Source organism: Ranitomeya imitator, chromosome 4 (assembly GCF_032444005.1).
Source record: "Ranitomeya imitator isolate aRanImi1 chromosome 4, aRanImi1.pri, whole genome shotgun sequence".
NCBI classification, from domain to species: Eukaryota; Metazoa; Chordata; class Amphibia; order Anura; family Dendrobatidae; genus Ranitomeya; species Ranitomeya imitator.
Genome location: NC_091285.1, coordinates 634,030,521 through 634,051,763, shown reverse-complemented (window position 1 = coordinate 634,051,763; position 21,243 = coordinate 634,030,521). Strand labels below are relative to the sequence as shown.

Sequence of the window (21,243 nt, the reverse complement as noted above, 5' to 3'; positions counted from 1 at the left end):
CAAACATATAGACTGCTTTTCCTACTCCATGCTATATACTGCATTTCAGCTGGGGGCTTAGATTGACTCTAACACTATTTAAATGGAACAAATCAATGAGTCAAAAATGTAATCTCCATTGTTCTCAGAATATTTTGGGCAAAACGTTGTGTAATCCTATAAACAGTACAGTATTAAAAATTATTTCGAAATTGTTTAGGTTCTGAAAAGACTATTGGAAGCCGCAACAGTACACGGTCAATGCAAGAGCATGATGTGGACACATGAGCTGTGTCCTGGGGGTCCACACACATTCGTTTCTTAATGTTGGCATAGGCCAGTTAAGGCTACTTTCACACTGGCATTTTTTTTAATACGTCGCAATGCGTCGTTTAGGGGAAAAAAACGCATCCTGCAAAGTTGTTTGCAGGATGCGTTTTTGCCCCATAGAGTAACATTACCGACGCATTGCGACGTATTTTCACACATCGCAACCGTCATGCGACGGTTGCGCCGTATTGTGGTGGACCGCCGGGAGCAAAAAACGTTAAATGTAACGTTTTTTGCTGCCGACGGACCGCTTTTTCCTCCCCCACCTCCCCGCACCTCACAATGGGGCAGCGGATGCGCCGGAGAAATGCATCCGCTGCACCCGTTGTGCGGCTCATCAAACGCTAGCGTCGCAATCTCGGCCCACGCAATGCGACGGGCCGAATCCGACGCTAGTGTGAAAGTAGCCTAAAAGGGTGCTGTAGAAACACGTTGTGTGTTTAAGACATTTTTTTTATAGTTTAACAGCTATTCCTCCCGTCCTGCAACACACAAGTTTACATTTTGGGCTTGGCCAAGAGTTTATATGTTCTTAGTAGTAAGAGGAGAATAAGTCTCTGCCAGAACTTCTGTCATTGTTTTTTTTTATAAGAAGAATGTAATGATTAGATTATTGAAATCCAACTTACTCATCTTTATCTGCCATCAACCTTTGTTGACAATGAAGAAGTGGAAGGGTCCCAAACACATTAGATGGTTAAAACCAAAAAGAGAATCTAGGAAGCACATGTCATAGGTATCTAAAACCAATAATTTTTATTAAGTAAACGCAAAAATGCGTTTACTTAATAAAAATTATTGGTTTTAGATACCTATGACATGTGCTTCCTAGATTCTCTTTTTGGTTTTGTCTGTATTTATGGGAAGAGTCAATTAAATAGGCCAGGTCTATTATATATGACATTAGATGGTTAGTTGAGCATGGCATTCTTCTATTTCCACTGCTCTATGTACCATGGCGTATCATCTCACATGAGAATACTAGTTTCCACACTTGTTTTCTGGATCCCTAGACAGCCCAACATTTCACACCAATTGGTTTCACCCTATTGAATTTCACGCCATTCTCGCCACAGCTCTAATAAGATGGGTGGAGCTGGGATGGGCATATGATGGGGCATGGGACCCCCACTTGTAAAATTTATTATGAGCTGTGGCGTTCACTACGCGAAAAATCTTACTCCAGCTGGGGCTGGAGTAAGATTTGTTGTTGAGGTGCCCACTAAAGTGCATGCCACTATGTGCCTCGCCTAATTCATGATGAGGTGTGCAACTCTTAATGAATCAGAAGCATTCACTCCAACACACCACCACCAAGATCAGCAATTCTCTCAGTGGTTTTGATGAATTGGAGCCATGGTCCCTATGTCTTTTTCTGACACCTTGCAGCATTTCAGAGTAAGGCCGGCATCTCACTAAACGTATAAAAAAAAAATCAGTCCGAGTCTCTCTGCCGAGAGTCACACAAGTGTTCTCAATATGGTAGTCCTTGTGTAATGCGTTTGCAATGCAATGATGTGATGTTCTCTCAGCCATTTACCCATATGACATCAATATGACTTTACATTTCTCACTGATTTACCTTATGTACTGTCCCATTAACCCCTTAACGACCGCCGATACGCCTTTTAACGGCGACGGTTAAGGGGCCTTATTCCCCAGCGCCTCTTTTTAACTCTCATGGCGGAATTGATCCCGGCAGCTGTGCGACCATCGTGTGACATCAGTGACTGCAAAGTGACACAATAAGTATGATCACGTTGCTTGCGTTGTTTGTATTGATAGGCTACAGCGTAAACTTGCATTCAGTTTGCCGAGTGTGTATTACCAAACATGCCGGATATTCTAAATAACGTCATGAGGAATAATGAATTTACACTTTATTTATTTATTTAGTTTTTACTTACTAATGTCCTGCTGCACTTCTCGTGGACTTTCCTCATAATTGAGGAACATATGGCAGCATATGTGTCTCCAAGCTGCATTCTTTTTTTTTTGCGGTCTGCATAGTTGGCGTCGCGTTGGTCCCGGATCTCAGGCCTCTCCTGCACCAGAACAATCAGCATGTTCACATGAATACGTGTGGCCATGTTGCTGGTGTCTGTGGACGTGTGTTCCTGCCCTTTATATAGGTTGCCAGGACAAACTGAATTCCAAGTGTCCTGTTCTTGGCTGATGCAATTTCCTGGCTTCAGGAAAATGTGTGCGTATTTGTTGTTTTCTATACGGATGGTCCGTTTGGCGTTCCACTGTTTCTTGCACCCTCAGGCTTTGATTGAAGAGTCTCGGACAATATACGCGTACAATCGCAGCATGCTGCCGATTTGGATTGCCCCATAGAGTAACACTGGGCCGAGTGCTATGTGATGTTTTTTCGCATAGCACTTGGCCATATTGTACGGTGGTGTGGCTCAGGCCTAAAACAAACACTGCAATCACGCGTCCAGCAACTGATTCAGGTTGTCCACAGTTTGGGGAACATGAATCTCCTTTTAGGTTCGCTTTCCTAAAATCATGAAGAGTTAAAATGCAGATATATTCAATAAAAACTGAACAGACCTCTTAATATCCTTTAGCTACAACCAACTGTAATAACCATATCTGCCCAGAAGGCCAGTCCTGGGACAAGTCACTTCCCTGTATACCAGGGTATACGAATGATAATGGAGTCTGTGTAGGTAAGTGATGTGTGCGCTCTTTTCTATACAGTGGGACATCGCAAAAAATAAGTAAAATAAGTAATATACTGTAGCAGGGCATACATTCAGACTGCGGCCGCTGTCTCACATATACCACATATACACCCAACAGAAGCACTTTCAGTTCTGCTACAATAAGTATGTGCTGGTTTGGCATGAAATACAAAGTGCAGATTCCAAAATTATGTCATTCATGGGAGATGGTGGTTTCTGCTGTTTCGGCACCCCTGGGGTTCAGCAAATGGAACAATGTATTCGAGTGAAATTTGGGCTCCAAAAGTCAGGAAGCGATACTCCCCTCCTGAGCCCCGCTGAGTACTCAAACAGTAAATTCTCCACATGTAGAGTATTGCCCGGGATCAATAGCAATTGCGTAACAATTTTTTAATAGCATTTTTGTGTTATTACTCTTTGTCAAAGTGAATAAATTGGGGCTAAAAGTTAATTTTAATTGAAAGAATGTACTTTTTCCATTTCTTATTGCATTATTTCCCGTGAGGCACCTAAGAGTTAAAAAAAAAATGTATTGAATTCGATTTTGAATAGTTCGACAGGTGCAGTTTTTAAACTAGTATAACTAGTATAACTAGTCACATCAGAACTGAGTAGGTTTTTAAAATGTGTCAATTTTATTGAAAAAAAAGTTAAAGAAAAATTGCTGCTAAACGTTTAACCATTCTAAGATCCTTGAAAAATTGGTAACCAAGGGGAAAATTTTTCTCACAAGTTTTCTGTGTTTTACAGAAGTAAACGAGTGCAGAGATGGCACGCACCAGTGTGATGCCTACGCTGAGTGTAAAAACATCCAAAGTGGTTATTACTGTGAATGTAAAAAAGGCTTTCAGCGAGAAAATGTAACCGAATTCTGTCCTTCCGAAGACAAAAAACTCAACAAGTGTACAGGTAAGTGATAAGCGGAAAAATGAAATAATTAAGAGTAATGAGGTGTGTAGTCCAAAACTGGTTCCATTCTGAATAAAATCTTCTAGAAATGTTACATATAAAGTATGGATCCAGGTGATTGATGCCCCACTATTCCTAGTGAAGAACCTGAGGAGGCATTTCTTTCTTTTGTGGTCTTTTGTTATCCTTGTATAATTGCAAAAGTTAAAATTCATGGATAATCAACACCAACCATTGACTCACAAAGGTGAGCGGCATGAATGACTGTTTGCATAAGGTCTCATTCAGAAAAAATGATAAGTGCGTTAGTGTTTTGGATCTGAGTATCATCTGTATTTGGTCAGAGTTTCATCAGTGTTTTTCAAGGATGGATAAATAAATAAATTACAAAGCTTCTTGTATACTTTGCAATGTTAAACTCACAGCACAACGCAAGTATTGTAAACCGATGTCATCCTTGTGCTGTCCATGATTTTCACAGACCCTAAGGCCACGTTCCCACCACTTTCAGTATTTGGTCAGTATTTCACATCAGTGTTTCTAAGCCAAAATCAAAAGTGGAACAATCAGAGGAAAAGTATAATAGGAACACGTCACCACTTCTGCATTTATCACCGACTCCTGGTTTTGGCTTACTAACGTTTCGCTCACACTAGCATATAAAACAGAGAAGTGCAATGTGAGAAAACATTACATTGCACTCTGACCATTGTTATTCAGTCAGTCAGCGCTCATCTGCTAGTTTTTCCTCTGCTAGTTTTTCCATTGCACTCATATCTCGGACGAGACTTGCCAATGCGTGTCAATGGATGAGAGAAAAAAATTGGAAGGCGCACACGGACCATGCATATGCCATGCGATTTTTACGCATATATCCCAAAGTAATCATGAAATTTCATCAGCTAAATACAGTAAATTCACATTGAGAATAGGGATAAGTTAACTCGAGCGGGAAAGTTCAGGGTTCATACCGAACACCTAGTGTTTGTTGTCGAACCCCAAACACAGACTTGTCCGTTTTCCTGATTAGGTTCGCCAGTCTAATAAAGCTTATTGGAAGGCTGAAGTGCAGTCAATCAACAAGCTTTTAGACCGTGGGCACTTCCGGAGCCATCACAGCCACATCCCCTTCCTGTGGGATTACTGCCCTTTAGGCCGCTGTGGGTACTCTGCACCCCCTTCCTGCGGGATTACTGCCCTTTAGGCCGCTGTGGGTACTCTGCACCCCCTGCCTGTGGGATTACTGCCCTGTAAGCTGCTGTGTGTACTCTGTAAACCCGTCTGTGAGAGTACTGTGCTAAAATCTGCAGTGTGTTCTCTCCATCCCTCTACCCGTGGTAGTACAGCCCTTTAAACTTCTGTGTGTACAAATAAATATACCGCATCAGCCATCTCATTATCATTTGAAGGCCAAAGAAATATTTTTTCAGTTCCTTTGTGTGTTTTCTAGTAAGTGTGGCAAATAAATAATTTGCATCAGCCGTCTTATTGTCATTTGGAGGCCAAAAACATTTTTTTCAAGACTACTATGTATTTTCTAGTAGTGTGGAAATAAATAATTTGCATCAGCCATTGCATTGCCATTCGTAGGCCAAAGAAATAACTTTTTCTGGACTGGTGTGTGTTTTTAGTAGTCTGTGAAATAAATAATTGGCAGCAGCCTTCTAGTTGCCATTTCTAGGCCAAATAAATAATTTTTCAGGACCGCTGTGTGTTTTCTTGTAATTTAGCAAATCTAACGCATCAGCCATCTAGTTGCCATTTGTAAGCCAAATGCCTGTGGGAGTACTGTCTTTTAGGCCACTGTGGGTACTCTGCACCCCCCTCCTATGGGATTACTTTAAGCCGCAGTGTGTACTCTGCAAACCTGTCTGTGAGAGTACTGTGGTAAAATCTGCAGTGTGTACTGTTGTCCCAGCTGCCTTGAGATCATCAACAAGTTCCCCTCATGTAGTTATAGGATGATCTCTTACCTTCCTCATGATCTATGATACCCCATGAGGTGATATTTTACATGGTGCCCCAGATCGATGTCGATTGACAGTCACTTTGTATTTCTTTCATTTTCTTACTATAGCACCAACCGTCGTCTCCTCCTCACCCAGCATCTTACTTATGGTTTTGTAGCCCATTACAGCTTTGTGCAGGTCTGTGATCTTGTCCCTGACATCCTTATAAAGCTCTTTGGGCTTGTCCATGTTGTAGAGGCCAGAGTCTGACTGATTAATTGAGTCTGTCGACAGGAGTCTTTTATAAAGGTGACTATATAACACAGCTATCTTTAATACAGGTAACAAGTTGATTAGGAGCCAGAACTCTTAATGGTTGGTAGGGGATCAAATACTTATTGCTCACTGCAAAAAGCAAAGAGATGAATATACACTGCTCAAAAAAATAAAGGGAACACTAAAATACCACATCCTAGATATCTCTGAATGAAATATTACAGTTGCAAATTTTTATTCATTGCATAGTGGAATGTGTTCAGAACAATAAAACATAGCAATTACTGTATCAGTGTAAATCAAAATGAATATACCATGGAGGTCTGGATTTGGAATGATACTCAAAATCAAAGTGGAAAATCAAATTACAGGCTGTTAAGGACCGGCGGAACGCACCAAGTATAGATGATATGAAACTAGGTGCGTTCGCAGTCCGAGGTCCACCGTGCAGGTAAAGACCCTGCTGCTAGTAAGACGGACTATATGGCGGTACTAAATATACACACATGGGTTAACTTCACCCTGCGTGAAGGAAGCGATCCTGTTGCGTCACAGGACCGCAGTACCGCACATAGAGCGCGAGCAAGAAGTCAGCGAACTCAACCCCTACTCAGGATTGAAGTCCGATTAGACACTTGCTGGCACAACACCGCAACTGGGTGTGTAAGGAAACTAATAAATAGAATATAAAGGCACGAGTGTGCGTGCGGTGCCGCACAAACGGACGCCGCTAACCACCCAGGCTTGGGTAAGGAAAGTGCACGGCGCCGTACAGGCGGTCACAGCAACTAGACGCTGTTATGTGTGTTTTGTGCTGATGGCTAGTCGGGCGCTAGATAGCTACCATCATCCGCAAACAGACAACAACACTAGGGAGGGATACTTAGGAGCTTTCATCCTTCGACATACATCCATCTACACACACACATATATTTTCAAGACAATACTAGCGCATGGCCGTGCGGTCATGCGCAGCTTATATAGTTGCAGCACAGGAAGCTGTTACCGAAGTTTTGCCCTTTCAGGACCTTCCTGGAGGACCAATGGGACGTGCTGCAGTACCTGAGCATGTGACCCTCGATCTCCAACGGGAGATCTTGCCCTGGGCATGCTCAGTGTGTGCAAATAAGGACTTAGTCCCAGAGAAGCCCGCTCGCCGCAGATCAGTGCAGGGTACAACAGGAGAGCCAGAAAAGGCAGCAGTAACCCTCTGCACAGAATCAATCCCAGCGAGACGCTGGGAGCGACGCCTCCGCTGAGCAGGCCCCACTGCGGCCGATGCCGAATGGGAGACCGCAGCAGACACGGATCGAGATTCCCCCTGTGCAGCAGAGGAAACTCGACTCCTAACATTTTCCCCCCTCCTAGGGCACCCCCTCCTTGGGCCTCGCTACGCTCGAAGGCAGCAATGAGCAGCGGAGCCCGAATGTGCTCAGCAGGCTCCCAGGACCTGTCCTCAGGACCATAACCCTTCCAGTCCACCAAATAAAATTTTTTGCCACGTACCACCTTGCACCCCAAAATAGCGTTCACCTCGAAATCGTCCGTAGACGAACCCGATGTCTCGGCAGATGACTCAGAAAACCGAGACATGTATACGGGCTTAAGGAGGGACACATGAAAGGTGTCGGTGATACCAAGGCGTGGAGGAAGGGCCAGGCAGTAGACCACAGGATTAACCTGTTCGAGGACCTTGAAGGGACCCAAGTAGCGAGGTGCAAACTTAGTGGACTCTACACGCAGCCTGATGTTACGGGCGGAGAGCCACACTAAATCGCCAGGAGCAAAGGTCGGGGCAGGGCGCCGATGTGCATCGGCGGAGGACCTCATTCTCTCCTTCGAGGCCCGAATGGCATCTTGAGTGCGGTCCCAAATGTCCCGTGCCTCCACTGCCCAGTCTGCCACCCTGGAGTCAGCAGAGGACACGGGCATAGGCACAGGAACCCGCGGATGCTGGCCGTAATTAAGGAGGAAAGGGGTCTGACCGGTGGAGTCGGCTACAGCGTTATTAAGGGCGAACTCTGCCCATGGTAATAAAGATGCCCAGTCATCCTGCCTGGCAGAAACAAAATGTCGTAGATATGTGACCAGAGTCTGATTGGCCCTCTCTACCAACCCATTCGTCTCGGGATGATATGCGGAAGAGAGATTTAACTCAATGCTGAGAAGACGAAAAAGCTCTCTCCAGAACCGAGACGCAAACTGGGGACCCCGGTCACTGACAATTTTGTCTGGCATGCCGTGTAGGCGGAAGATGTGCCTTATGAACAACGCTGCCAAGGCCCGTGCAGAAGGTAACCGTGGAAGCGGCACCAAATGCACCATTTTCGAGAAATGATCGGTAATAACCCAAATGACGGTACAGCCGCGAGACTTGGGCAAACCCACTACAAAGTCCATCCCGACCATCTCCCAGGGCCTGTCTGCCACCGGCAAGGGATAGAGTAACCCAGACGGCCGTTGTCGAGGAGACTTATTTTTGGCGCATGAGACACACGCCAGAATGTAATCTCTGACATCTCGGAGCATATGCGGCCACCAGTACATCCTCGCCAGCAGCTCAGATGTCCTTTTTGTCCCAAAGTGTCCACCCACCCTGGAGGAATGAGCCCAAGAGAGAACCTCCGGTCGCAAATTTATGGGCACAAAAGTCTTGCCCGGAGGCACAGACTCAAGCGACACCGGAGCTACGGTTCTCAAGCTCTCAGAAGGAACAATAAGCCGAGGCTCTCCTTCCTCCTCCTCAGATGACACAACAGAGCGGGAAAGAGCATCAGCTCGAATATTCTTCTCCCCAGCGAGATAATGGAGGGTGAAGTGGAATCGGGAGAAGAATAAGGACCATCTGGCCTGGCGAGAATTTAGCCGCTGGGCTGTTTGCAAATATAGCAAATTTTTGTGGTCTGTAAAAACTTGAAAGGGAAAACGAGCCCCCTCCAAGAGATGTCTCCACTCTGAGAAAGTCAATTTCATCGCTAGCAACTCCCTGTCCCCGATGGAATAATTTCTCTCCGCTGGTGTGAAGGTCTTGGAGAAGAAGAAGCACGGATGCTTCCGACCTTGAGCATCCTTTTGGAAGAGGACTGCTCCAGCACCAACGGAAGAGGCATCCACCTCCATTATAAACGGCTTATCGACATCGGGACGATGTAGGATGGGAGCGCTAGCAAAGTGAGACTTAGTAGAAGAAAAGGCCCTGGAGACCTCTTCAGACCACACTTTGGTATTTGCCCCCTTCTTGGTGAGGGCTACCAAGGGAGCTACCAAAGTTGAGAAATGGGGAATGAACCTGCGGTAATAATTAATGAACCCCATAAAGCGCCGCACCGCTTTAAGTGAATGGGGTTCTTGCCAGTCCATCACAGCCTGTAGTTTGGCAGGATCCATAGCCAATCCCTGGGCAGAGATGATATAGCCCAGGAAAGGTAAAGACTCCTGCTCAAACACACACTTCTCCAACTTTGCGTAAAGAGAGTTTACCCGTAAGAGGTCGAAGACTCTGCCAACATCTCTCCGGTGGGAGTCAATATCTGGAGAGAAGATGAGAATATCATCCAGATAGACTACGACCGAGGTGGAAAGCATATCCCGGAAGATGTCGTTGACAAAGTCTTGGAAAACGGCTGGGGCATTACAGAGCCCGAAGGGCATCACCAGATACTCATAGTGCCCATCTCTGGTGTTAAACGCCGTCTTCCATTCGTCCCCCTCACGGATACGAATCAGGTTATAAGCTCCCCGCAGGTCTAATTTGGTAAATACCTTAGCTCCCCGTAGCCTATCAAAAAGCTCAGAAATCAGGGGCAGCGGGTACTTATTCTTAACGGTGATGGCGTTAAGACCCCTGTAGTCTATGCAAGGACGCAATTCTCCATTCTTCTTCTGTACGAAGAAGAACCCTACCCCTGCTGGTGACACTGACTTCCTAATAAACCCTCTTGCCAAATTCTCCTGGATGTATTTGGACATAGCCTCCGTTTCCGGGAGAGAGAGGGTATAGGCACGTCCCCGAGGAGGTTCTGCTCCTTGCAAGAGATCTATAGGACAGTCATAGGGACGGTGAGGCGGAAGGGTCTCCGCGGCCTTTTTGGAGAAGACGTCTGCATAAGACCAATAGTATTTGGGGAGAGTAGAGAGATCTGCGGGTATCTCAGTGGTGGAAACCTGAACGCACTCTTTCACACATCTGCCCTTACAGGATTCACTCCAACCCAATATCCTCCCAGAGGTCCACTCAATATGTGGGGAGTGGAAACGGAGCCAGGGCATTCCCAGCAGAATCTCATCCATTCCCTCGGGAAGGACAAGAAGGGAAATAATCTCCTGGTGGGATGGGGACATGGCTAACGTGAAAGGGACAGTCTGATGTGTGATCTGTAACGGAAGTGTCGACCCATTCACCACTCTAACGGTTACTGGTTTGGCAAGCATAACCAGAGGTACTGCGTGGAGCAGAGCAAAAGCAGAAGACATAAAATTTCCTTCTGCTCCTGAATCCACACAAAGCTCTACTGTAAGGGTACCGTCACACTATAACATTTCGATCGCTACGACGGTACGATTCGTGACGTTCCAGCGATATCGTTACGATATCGCTGTGTCTGACACGCAGCAGCGATCAGGGATCCTGCTGAGAACCGTACGTCGTAGCAGATCGTATGGAACTTTCTTTCATCGCTGGATCTCCCGCTGTCATCGCTAGATCGGTGTGTGTGACACCGATCTAGCGATCTAGTGATGCGATCCAGCGATGCGTTCGCTTGTAACCAGGGTAAACATCGGGTAACTAAGTGCAGGACCGCGCTTAGTTACCCGATGTTTACCCTGGTTACAAGCGTTAAACTAAAAAAAAACAAACAGCACATACTTACATTCTGGTGTCCGTCAGGTCCCTTGCCGTCTCTGCTTCCCGCACTGTGACTGCCGGCCGTAAAGTGAAAGCAGAGCACAGCGGCTCTGCTTTCACTTTCACTTTACGGCCGGCAGTCACTGAGTGCGGGAAGCAGAGACGGCAAGGGACCTGACGGACACCAGAATGTAAGTATGTGCTGTTTGTTTTTTTTTAGTTTAACGCTTGTAACCAGGGTAAACATCGGGTAACTAAGCGCGGTCCTGCGCTTAGTTACCCGATGTTTACCCTGGTTACCCAGGGACCTCGGCATCGTTGGTCGCTGGAGAGCTGTCTGTGTGACAGCTCCCCAGCGACCACACTACGATTTACCTACGATCACGGCCAGGTCATATCGCTGGTCGTGATCGTAGGTAAATCGTATAGTGTGACGGTACCCTAAGAGTGGATGTGCCTAACAGGATTGTCCCTTTAAAGGACAATTTGGAGGAAAATGCCGCTGTGTCCAGTGAACCTCCTCCAATGGTCACTAGACGCGATCGTTTTCCCGACCGCCGTGGACATTTATTAGCGTAATGTCCCGGTTGCTGGCAATTTTTACACACCACAGGTACTCGAGCGGTCTGAGACCTAGGTCCCGCTCGAGAAACCTTCATGGCCTCATGGGAGTCGGACGCCATAACAGGAGATTCTAGAGGTTTGGCAAAGGTGGGAGCCAGCCGAAACCTCTGCCTACATTGGGTCCGCTCCAACCTCCGCTCGTTTAAACGGAGATCGATGCGGGTAGCTATAGTAATAAGCTCCTCCAGTGTGGCGGGAATCTCCCTGGTGGCCAAGGCGTCCTTTACATGATCTGCCAGTCCTTTCCAGAACACCGGAATAAGGACTTTATCCGGCCATTCCAGCTCAGAAGCTAGAGTCCGGAATAGGATGGCGAACTGGCTGACCATGGACGAAGCCTGAGTAATTGCCAACAATTGGAGTGCGGTATCGTGGGTGACACGGGGTCCCAAAAAGACCTGCCTCAGAGCGTCCAGGAAGATAGGAGCACTCTGTACCACACGATCACCACGTTCCCAAAGCGGCGTTGCCCACTCCAACGCCCTGCCCAACAAAAGAGACAAAATGAATCCCACCCTCGCCCGTTCCGTAGGAAAACGTGCAGCCCTCAGCTCGAGATGTATGGAGCACTGGCTCACGAATCCCCGACATAGCTTACTGTCACCAGCAAACTTGTCTGGAAGCGGGAGACGGAATAAGGTCGGAGCAGGGGTGGCAGCGGACAAACTGGCTGCAACTGCACTTGCAGCCTGAACAGCGACAGCAGTAACGTCCACAGCTGAGGTTGCACGCTCTAGAGCCGCCAACCTACCCTCCAGCTGCTGGATGTACCGCTGTGAACGCTGATCGTCCGTCATTACTAGCCAGACCTTGGCGCTAGTATTCTGTTAAGGACCGGTGGAACGCACCAAGTATAGATGATATGAAACTAGGTGCGTTCGCAGTCCGAGGTCCACCGTGCAGGTAAAGACCCTGCTGCTAGTAAGACGGACTATATGGCGGTACTAAATATACACACATGGGTTAACTTCACCCTGCGTGAAGGAAGCGATCCTGTTGCGTCACAGGACCGCAGTACCGCACATAGAGCGCGAGCAAGAAGTCAGCGAACTCAACCCCTACTCAGGATTGAAGTCCGATTAGACACTTGCTGGCACAACACCGCAACTGGGTGTGTAAGGAAACTAATAAATAGAATATAAAGGCACGAGTGTGCATGCGGTGCCGCACAAACGGACGCCGCTAACCACCCAGGCTTGGGTAAGGAAAGCGCACGGCGCCGTACAGGCGGTCACAGCAACTAGACGCTGTTATGTGTGTTTTGTGCTGATGGCTAGTCGGGCGCTAGATAGCTACCATCATCCGCAAACAGACAACAACACTAGGGAGGGATACTTAGGAGCTTTCATCCTTCGACATACATCCATCTACACACACACATATATTTTCAAGACAATACTAGCGCATGGCCGTGCGGTCATGCGCAGCTTATATAGTTGCAGCACAGGAAGCTGTTACCGAAGTTTTGCCCTTTCAGGACCTTCCTGGAGGACCAATGGAACGTGCTGCAGTACCTGAGCATGTGACCCTCGATCTCCAACGGGAGATCTTGCCCTGGGCATGCTCAGTGTGTGCAAATAAGGACTTAGTCCCAGAGAAGCCCGCTCGCCGCAGATCAGTGCAGGGTACAACAGGAGAGCCAGAAAAGGCAGCAGTAACCCTCTGCACAGAATCAGTCCCAGCGAGACGCTGGGAGCGACGCCTCCGCTGAGCAGGCCCCACTGCGGCCGATGCCGAATGGGAGACCGCAGCAGACACGGATCGAGATTCCCCCTGTGCAGCAGAGGAAACGCCTCATGACAAGGAAAAGATGCTCAGTATTGTGTGTGGCCTCCATGTGCCTGTATGACCCCCCTACTGCACAATGCCTGGGCATGCTCCTGATGAGGCAACGGATGGTCTCCTGAGGGATCTCCTTCCTGACCTGGACTAGGACAGTCTGTGGTGCAACGTGAATTTGGTGGATAGAGCGAGACATGATGTCCCAGATGTGTTGTGAATTCTGTGGCTGAATTCACTCCTGTGGTCACAAGTGGTACTGCAGCTTCTGAGCTTCCTCCCTCAGGTGTTCTGGTGAGCTCGTTAACTGCTTCATTACTTAACTCCGCCTGATGCAGCTATCCTTGCTCCTTGTCAATGTTTCAGTGTTGGATCTGAGCTTCTCCTGATTGTTCCTGTGACCTGCTGCTCTGTATAGCTAAGTGCTTTTTGCTTTTTTGTTGCTTTTTTTCTGTCCAGCTTGTCTTTTGTTTTGCTGGAAGCTCTGAGACGCAAAGGGTGTACCGCCGTGCCGTTAGTTCGGCACGGTGGGTTTTTTTTGCCCCCTTTGCGTGGTTTTGCTTTAGGGTTTTTTGTAGACTGCAAAGTTCGCTTTACTGTCCTCGCTCTGTCCTAGAATATCGGGCCCCACTTTGCTGAATCTATTTCATCCCTACGTTTTGTCTTTTCATCTTACTCACAGTCATTATATGTGGGGGGCTGCCTTTTCCTTTGGGGAATTTCTCTGGGGCAAGTCAGGCCTATTTTTCTATCTTCAGGCTAGCTAGTTTCTTAGGCTGTGCCGAGTTGCCTAGGTAGTTGTTAGGCGCAATCCACAGCCGCTTTTAGTTGTGTTTAGGATAGGATCAGGTGTGCAGTCTACAGAGTTTCCACGTCTCAGAGCTCGTTCTTGTATTTTTGGGTATTTGTCAGATCACTGTGTGCGCTCTGATCGCTAAGCACACTGTGTTTCTGGATTGCCTTCATAACACCTGTCATTAGCAAACATAACAGTACAAGGAGCCTAACTAATGATTCTCAATAGAGGGAAAGAAAAAGTTCTGACATCATTTTTTTTTTTTTTTTTCTGCTCTGTGTTCACTTTTTTTTTTCCCCTAGACATTTGGGTGATTCTGGACACAGGTGTGGACATGGAGATTCAGGGTCTGTGCTCTTCAATGGATAATCTCGTTATAAATGTACAAAAAATTCAAGATACTATTGATCAGAAATCTATGTTAGAACCAAGAATTCCTATTCCTGATTTGTTTTTTGGAGATAGAACTAAGTTTCTAAGTTTCAAAAATAATTGTAAGCTATTTCTGGCCTTGAAACCTCATTCTTCTGGTAATCCTTTTTCAACAGGTTTTGATTATTATTTCTTTTTTGCGCGGCGACCCTCAAGACTGGGCATTTTCTCTTGCGCCAGGAGACCCTGCATTGAGTAGTGTCGATGCGTTTTTCCTGGCGCTCGGATTGCTGTACGATGAGCCTAATTCAGTGGATCAGGCTGAGAAAAATTTGCTGGCTTTGTGCCAGGGTCAGGATGATATAGAAGTATATTGTCAGAAATTTAGGAAATGGTCAGTACTCACTCAGTGGAATGAATCTGCGCTGGCAGCTTTGTTCAGAAAGGGTCTCTCTGAGGCTCTTAAGGATGTCATGGTGGGATTTCCTATGCCTGCTGGTTTGAATGAGTCTTTGTCTTTGGCCATTCAGATCGGTCGACGCTTGCGCGAGCATAAATCTGTGCACCATTTGGCGGTACTGCCTGAGGTTAAACCTGAGCCTATGCAGTGCGATAGGACTATGACTAGAGTTGAACGGCAGGAATACAGACGTCTGAATGGTCTGTGTTTCTACTGTGGTGATTCCACTCATGCTATTTCTGATTGTCCTAAGCGCACTAGGCGGTCCGCTAGGTCTGCCGTCATTGGTACTGTACAGTCCAAATTCCTTCTGTCCATTACCTTGATATGCTCTTTGTCGTCGTTTTCTGTCATGGCATTTGTGGATTCGGGCGCTGCCCTGAATCTTATGGATTTGGATTATGCTAAACGTTGTGGGTTTTTCTTGGAGCCTTTGCGGTGTCCTATTCCATTGAGAGGAATTGATGCTACACCTTTGGCCAAGAATAAACCTCAATACTGGGCCCAGCTGACCATGTGCATGGCTCCTGCACATCAGGAAGTTATTCGCTTTCTGGTGTTGCATAATCTGCATGATGTGGTCGTGTTGGGGTTGCCATGGCTACAAACCCATAATCCAGTATTGGATTGGAATTCCATGTCGGTATCCAGCTGGGGTTGTCAGGGGGTACATGGTGATGTTCCATTTTTGTCGATTTCGTCATCCACCCCTTCTGAGGTCCCAGAGTTCTTGTCTGATTATCAGGATGTATTTGAAGAGCCCAAGTCCGATGCTCTACCTCCGCATAGGGATTGTGATTGTGCTATCAATTTGATTCCTGGTAGTAAATTCCCTAAAGGTCGATTATTTAATTTATCCGTGCCCGAACACGCCGCTATGCGCAGTTATGTGAAGGAATCCCTGGAGAAGGGACATATTCGCCTATCGTCATCACCACTGGGAGCACGGTTCTTCTTTGTAGCCAAGAAGGATGGTTCGCTGAGACCGTGTATTGATTACCGCCTTCTTAATAAGATCACTGTTAAATTTCAGTATCCCTTGCCATTGTTATCTGACTTGTTTGCTCGGATTAAGGGGGCTAGTTGGTTCACTAAGATAGATCTTCGTGGTGCGTATAATCTGGTGAGATGATAGAAAGTGAACAATTCGTTTATTGGGTGCATCCACAGTTTAAACGTTTTCGGTCTATTAAACAGACCTTCATCAGAAAATAGGTGCTGGATTACTGGAAGCCACGAGTAGAGTGGGCCCACAGGGGTGCTACTTATAGGGCAAGTCCAGGAGAACTGGGCGCCTAGGAGAGACTGGAGCTGCAGGAGTGGAGCGCTATAAGGAGGCGAGACACTCGCAAGGGAAGTAGCGCTGAGGACTCCAGAGAGACAGGCACCGGACCGCTGTGGTAGCGTCACACCTGTGGAATGCATTCCACAGGTGTGACGCTACCACAGCGGTCCGGTGCCTGTCTCTCTGGAGTCCTCAGCGCTACTTCCCTTGCGAGTGTCTCGCCTCCTTATAGCGCTCCACTCCTGCAGCTCCAGTCTCTCCTAGGCGCCCAGTTCTCCTGGACTTGCCCTATAAGTAGCACCCCTGTGGGCCCACTCTACTCGTGGCTTCCAGTAATCCAGCACCTATTTTCTGATGAAGGTCTGTTTAATAGACCGAAAACGTTTAAACTGTGGATGCACCCAATAAACGAATTGTTCACTTTCTATCATCTCCTGAGTGCCAAGTATTTATTGCATTGATTTGACGGGTTGGAAACCCAACTTGTGCACCTCCTAGAAGCCAAGAGTGCCGTGCCCTATATTATTATATAATCTGGTGAGAATCAGGCAAGGAGATGAATGGAAAACTGCATTCAATACGGCCCAGGGTCATTTTGAGTATCTAGTGATGCCGTTCGGACTTGCCAATGCTCCATCTGTGTTTCAGTCTTTTATGCATGACATCTTCCGTGAGTATCTGGATAAATTCCTGATTGTTTACTTGGATGACATTTTGATCTTCTCAGATGATTGGGAGTCTCATGTGAAGCAGGTCAGAATGGTTTTTCAGGTCCTGCGTGCTAACTCTTTGTTTGTGAAGGGATCAAAGTGTCTCTTCGGTGTGCAGAAAGTTTCATTTTTGGGGTTCATCTTTACCCCTTCTACTATCGAGATGGATCCAGTTAAGGTCCAAGCCATCCAGGATTGGATTCAGCCGACATCTCTGAAAAGTCTGCAAAAGTTCCTGGGCTTTGCTAATTTTTATCGTCGCTTCATCTGTAATTTTTCTAGCATTGCCAAACCATTGACCGATTTGACCAAGAAGGGTGCTGATTTGGTTAATTGGTCTTCTGCTGCTGTGGAAGCTTTTCAGGAGTTGAAGCGTCGTTTTTGTTCTGCCCCTGTGTTGTGTCAGCCAGATGTTTCTCTTCCGTTCCAGGTCGAGGTTGATGCTTCTGAGATTGGAGCAGGGGCGGTTTAAATAAATAACTTTTTCTGGACTGGTGTGTGTTTTTAGTAGTCTGTGAAATAAATAATTGGCAGCAGCCTTCTAGTTGCCATTTCTAGGCCAAATAAATAATTTTTCAGGACCGCTGTGTGTTTTCTTGTAATTTAGCAAATCTAACGCATCAGCCATCTAGTTGCCATTTGTAAGCCAAATGCCTGTGGGAGTACTGTCTTTTAGGCCACTGTGGGTACTCTGCACCCCCCTCCTATGGGATTACTTTAAGCCGCAGTGTGTACTCTGCAAACCTGTCTGTGAGAGTACTGTGGTAAAATCTGCAGTGTGTACTGTTGTCCCAGCTGCCTTGAGATCATCAACAAGTTCCCCTCATGTAGTTATAGGATGATCTCTTACCTTCCTCATGATCTATGATACCCCATGAGGTGATATTTTACATGGTGCCCCAGATCGATGTCGATTGACAGTCACTTTGTATTTCTTTCATTTTCTTACTATAGCACCAACCGTCGTCTCCTCCTCACCCAGCATCTTACTTATGGTTTTGTAGCCCATTACAGCTTTGTGCAGGTCTGTGATCTTGTCCCTGACATCCTTATAAAGCTCTTTGGGCTTGTCCATGTTGTAGAGGCCAGAGTCTGACTGATTAATTGAGTCTGTCGACAGGAGTCTTTTATAAAGGTGACTATATAACACAGCTATCTTTAATACAGGTAACAAGTTGATTAGGAGCCAGAACTCTTAATGGTTGGTAGGGGATCAAATACTTATTGCTCACTGCAAAAAGCAAAGAGATGAATATACACTGCTCAAAAAAATAAAGGGAACACTAAAATACCACATCCTAGATATCTCTGAATGAAATATTACAGTTGCAAATTTTTATTCATTGCATAGTGGAATGTGTTCAGAACAATAAAACATAGCAATTACTGTATCAGTGTAAATCAAAATGAATATACCATGGAGGTCTGGATTTGGAATGATACTCAAAATCAAAGTGGAAAATCAAATTACAGGCTGTTAAGGACCGGCGGAACGCACCAAGTATAGATGATATGAAACTAGGTGCGTTCGCAGTCCGAGGTCCACCGTGCAGGTAAAGACCCTGCTGCTAGTAAGACGGACTATATGGCGGTACTAAATATACACACATGGGTTAACTTCACCCTGCGTGAAGGAAGCGATCCTGTTGCGTCACAGGACCGCAGTACCGCACATAGAGCGCGAGCAAGAAGTCAGCGAACTCAACCCCTACTCAGGATTGAAGTCCGATTAGACACTTGCTGGCACAACACCGCAACTGGGTGTGTAAGGAAACTAATAAATAGAATATAAAGGCACGAGTGTGCGTGCGGTGCCGCACAAACGGACGCCGCTAACCACCCAGGCTTGGGTAAGGAAAGTGCACGGCGCCGTACAGGCGGTCACAGCAACTAGACGCTGTTATGTGTGTTTTGTGCTGATGGCTAGTCGGGCGCTAGATAGCTACCATCATCCGCAAACAGACAACAACACTAGGGAGGGATACTTAGGAGCTTTCATCCTTCGACATACATCCATCTACACACACACATATATTTTCAAGACAATACTAGCGCATGGCCGTGCGGTCATGCGCAGCTTATATAGTTGCAGCACAGGAAGCTGTTACCGAAGTTTTGCCCTTTCAGGACCTTCCTGGAGGACCAATGGGACGTGCTGCAGTACCTGAGCATGTGACCCTCGATCTCCAACGGGAGATCTTGCCCTGGGCATGCTCAGTGTGTGCAAATAAGGACTTAGTCCCAGAGAAGCCCGCTCGCCGCAGATCAGTGCAGGGTACAACAGGAGAGCCAGAAAAGGCAGCAGTAACCCTCTGCACAGAATCAATCCCAGCGAGACGCTGGGAGCGACGCCTCCGCTGAGCAGGCCCCACTGCGGCCGATGCCGAATGGGAGACCGCAGCAGACACGGATCGAGATTCCCCCTGTGCAGCAGAGGAAACTCGACTCCTAACATTTTCCCCCCTCCTAGGGCACCCCCTCCTTGGGCCTCGCTACGCTCGAAGGCAGCAATGAGCATCGGAGCCCGAATGTGCTCAGCAGGCTCCCAGGACCTGTCCTCAGGACCATAACCCTTCCAGTCCACCAAATAAAATTTTTTGCCACGTACCACCTTGCACCCCAAAATAGCGTTCACCTCGAAATCGTCCGTAGACGAACCCGATGTCTCGGCAGATGACTCAGAAAACCGAGACATGTATACGGGCTTAAGGAGGGACACATGAAAGGTGTCGGTGATACCAAGGCGTGGAGGAAGGGCCAGGCAGTAGACCACAGGATTAACCTGTTCGAGGACCTTGAAGGGACCCAAGTAGCGAGGTGCAAACTTAGTGGACTCTACACGCAGCCTGATGTTACGGGCGGAGAGCCACACTAAATCGCCAGGAGCAAAGGTCGGGGCAGGGCGCCGATGTGCATCGGCGGAGGACCTCATTCTCTCCTTCGAGGCCCGAATGGCATCTTGAGTGCGGTCCCAAATGTCCCGTGCCTCCACTGCCCAGTCTGCCACCCTGGAGTCAGCAGAGGACACGGGCATAGGCACAGGAACCCGCGGATGCTGGCCGTAATTAAGGAGGAAAGGGGTCTGACCGGTGGAGTCGGCTACAGCATTATTAAGGGCGAACTCTGCCCATGGTAATAAAGATGCCCAGTCATCCTGCCTGGCAGAAACAAAATGTCGTAGATATGTGACCAGAGTCTGATTGGCCCTCTCTACCAACCCATTCGTCTCGGGATGATATGCGGAAGAGAGATTTAACTCAATGCTGAGAAGACGAAAAAGCTCTCTCCAGAACCGAGACGCAAACTGGGGACCCCGGTCACTGACAATTTTGTCTGGCATGCCGTGTAGGCGGAAGATGTGCCTTATGAACAACGCTGCCAAGGCCCGTGCAGAAGGTAACCGTGGAAGCGGCACCAAATGCACCATTTTCGAGAAATGATCGGTAATAACCCAAATGACGGTACAGCCGCGAGACTTGGGCAAACCCACTACAAAGTCCATCCCGACCATCTCCCAGGGCCTGTCTGCCACCGGCAAGGGATAGAGTAACCCAGACGGCCGTTGTCGAGGAGACTTATTTTTGGCGCATGAGACACACGCCAGAATGTAATCTCTGACATCTCGGAGCATATGCGGCCACCAGTACATCCTCGCCAGCAGCTCAGATGTCCTTTTTGTCCCAAAGTGTCCACCCACCCTGGAGGAATGAGCCCAAGAGAGAACCTCCGGTCGCAAATTTATGGGCACAAAAGTCTTGCCCGGAGGCACAGACTCAAGCGACACCGGAGCTACGGTTCTCAAGCTCTCAGAAGGAACAATAAGCCGAGGCTCTCCTTCCTCCTCCTCAGATGACACAACAGAGCGGGAAAGAGCATCAGCTCGAATATTCTTCTCCCCAGCGAGATAATGGAGGGTGAAGTGGAATCGGGAGAAGAATAAGGACCATCTGGCCTGGCGAGAATTTAGCCGCTGGGCTGTTTGCAAATATAGCAAATTTTTGTGGTCTGTAAAAACTTGAAAGGGAAAACGAGCCCCCTCCAAGAGATGTCTCCACTCTGAGAAAGTCAATTTCATCGCTAGCAACTCCCTGTCCCCGATGGAATAATTTCTCTCCGCTGGTGTGAAGGTCTTGGAGAAGAAGAAGCACGGATGCTTCCGACCTTGAGCATCCTTTTGGAAGAGGACTGCTCCAGCACCAACGGAAGAGGCATCCACCTCCATTATAAACGGCTTA

At 47.3% G+C, this 21,243-nt stretch overlaps 1 protein-coding gene across 1 annotated transcript in view; it reads left to right on the top strand.

Annotated features, from left to right (window-relative positions):
- Positions 1 to 21,243, top strand: part of LOC138677011 (adhesion G protein-coupled receptor E3-like) — a 148,397-nt gene that overhangs the window by 38,439 nt on the left and 88,715 nt on the right. Inside the window, exons 5-6 of the mRNA XM_069766787.1 lie at positions 2,886 to 2,987; positions 3,753 to 3,911. Coding sequence (XP_069622888.1) covers positions 2,886 to 2,987; positions 3,753 to 3,911 — 261 coding nt within the window. The remainder of the gene's footprint in view (positions 1 to 2,885; positions 2,988 to 3,752; positions 3,912 to 21,243) is intronic.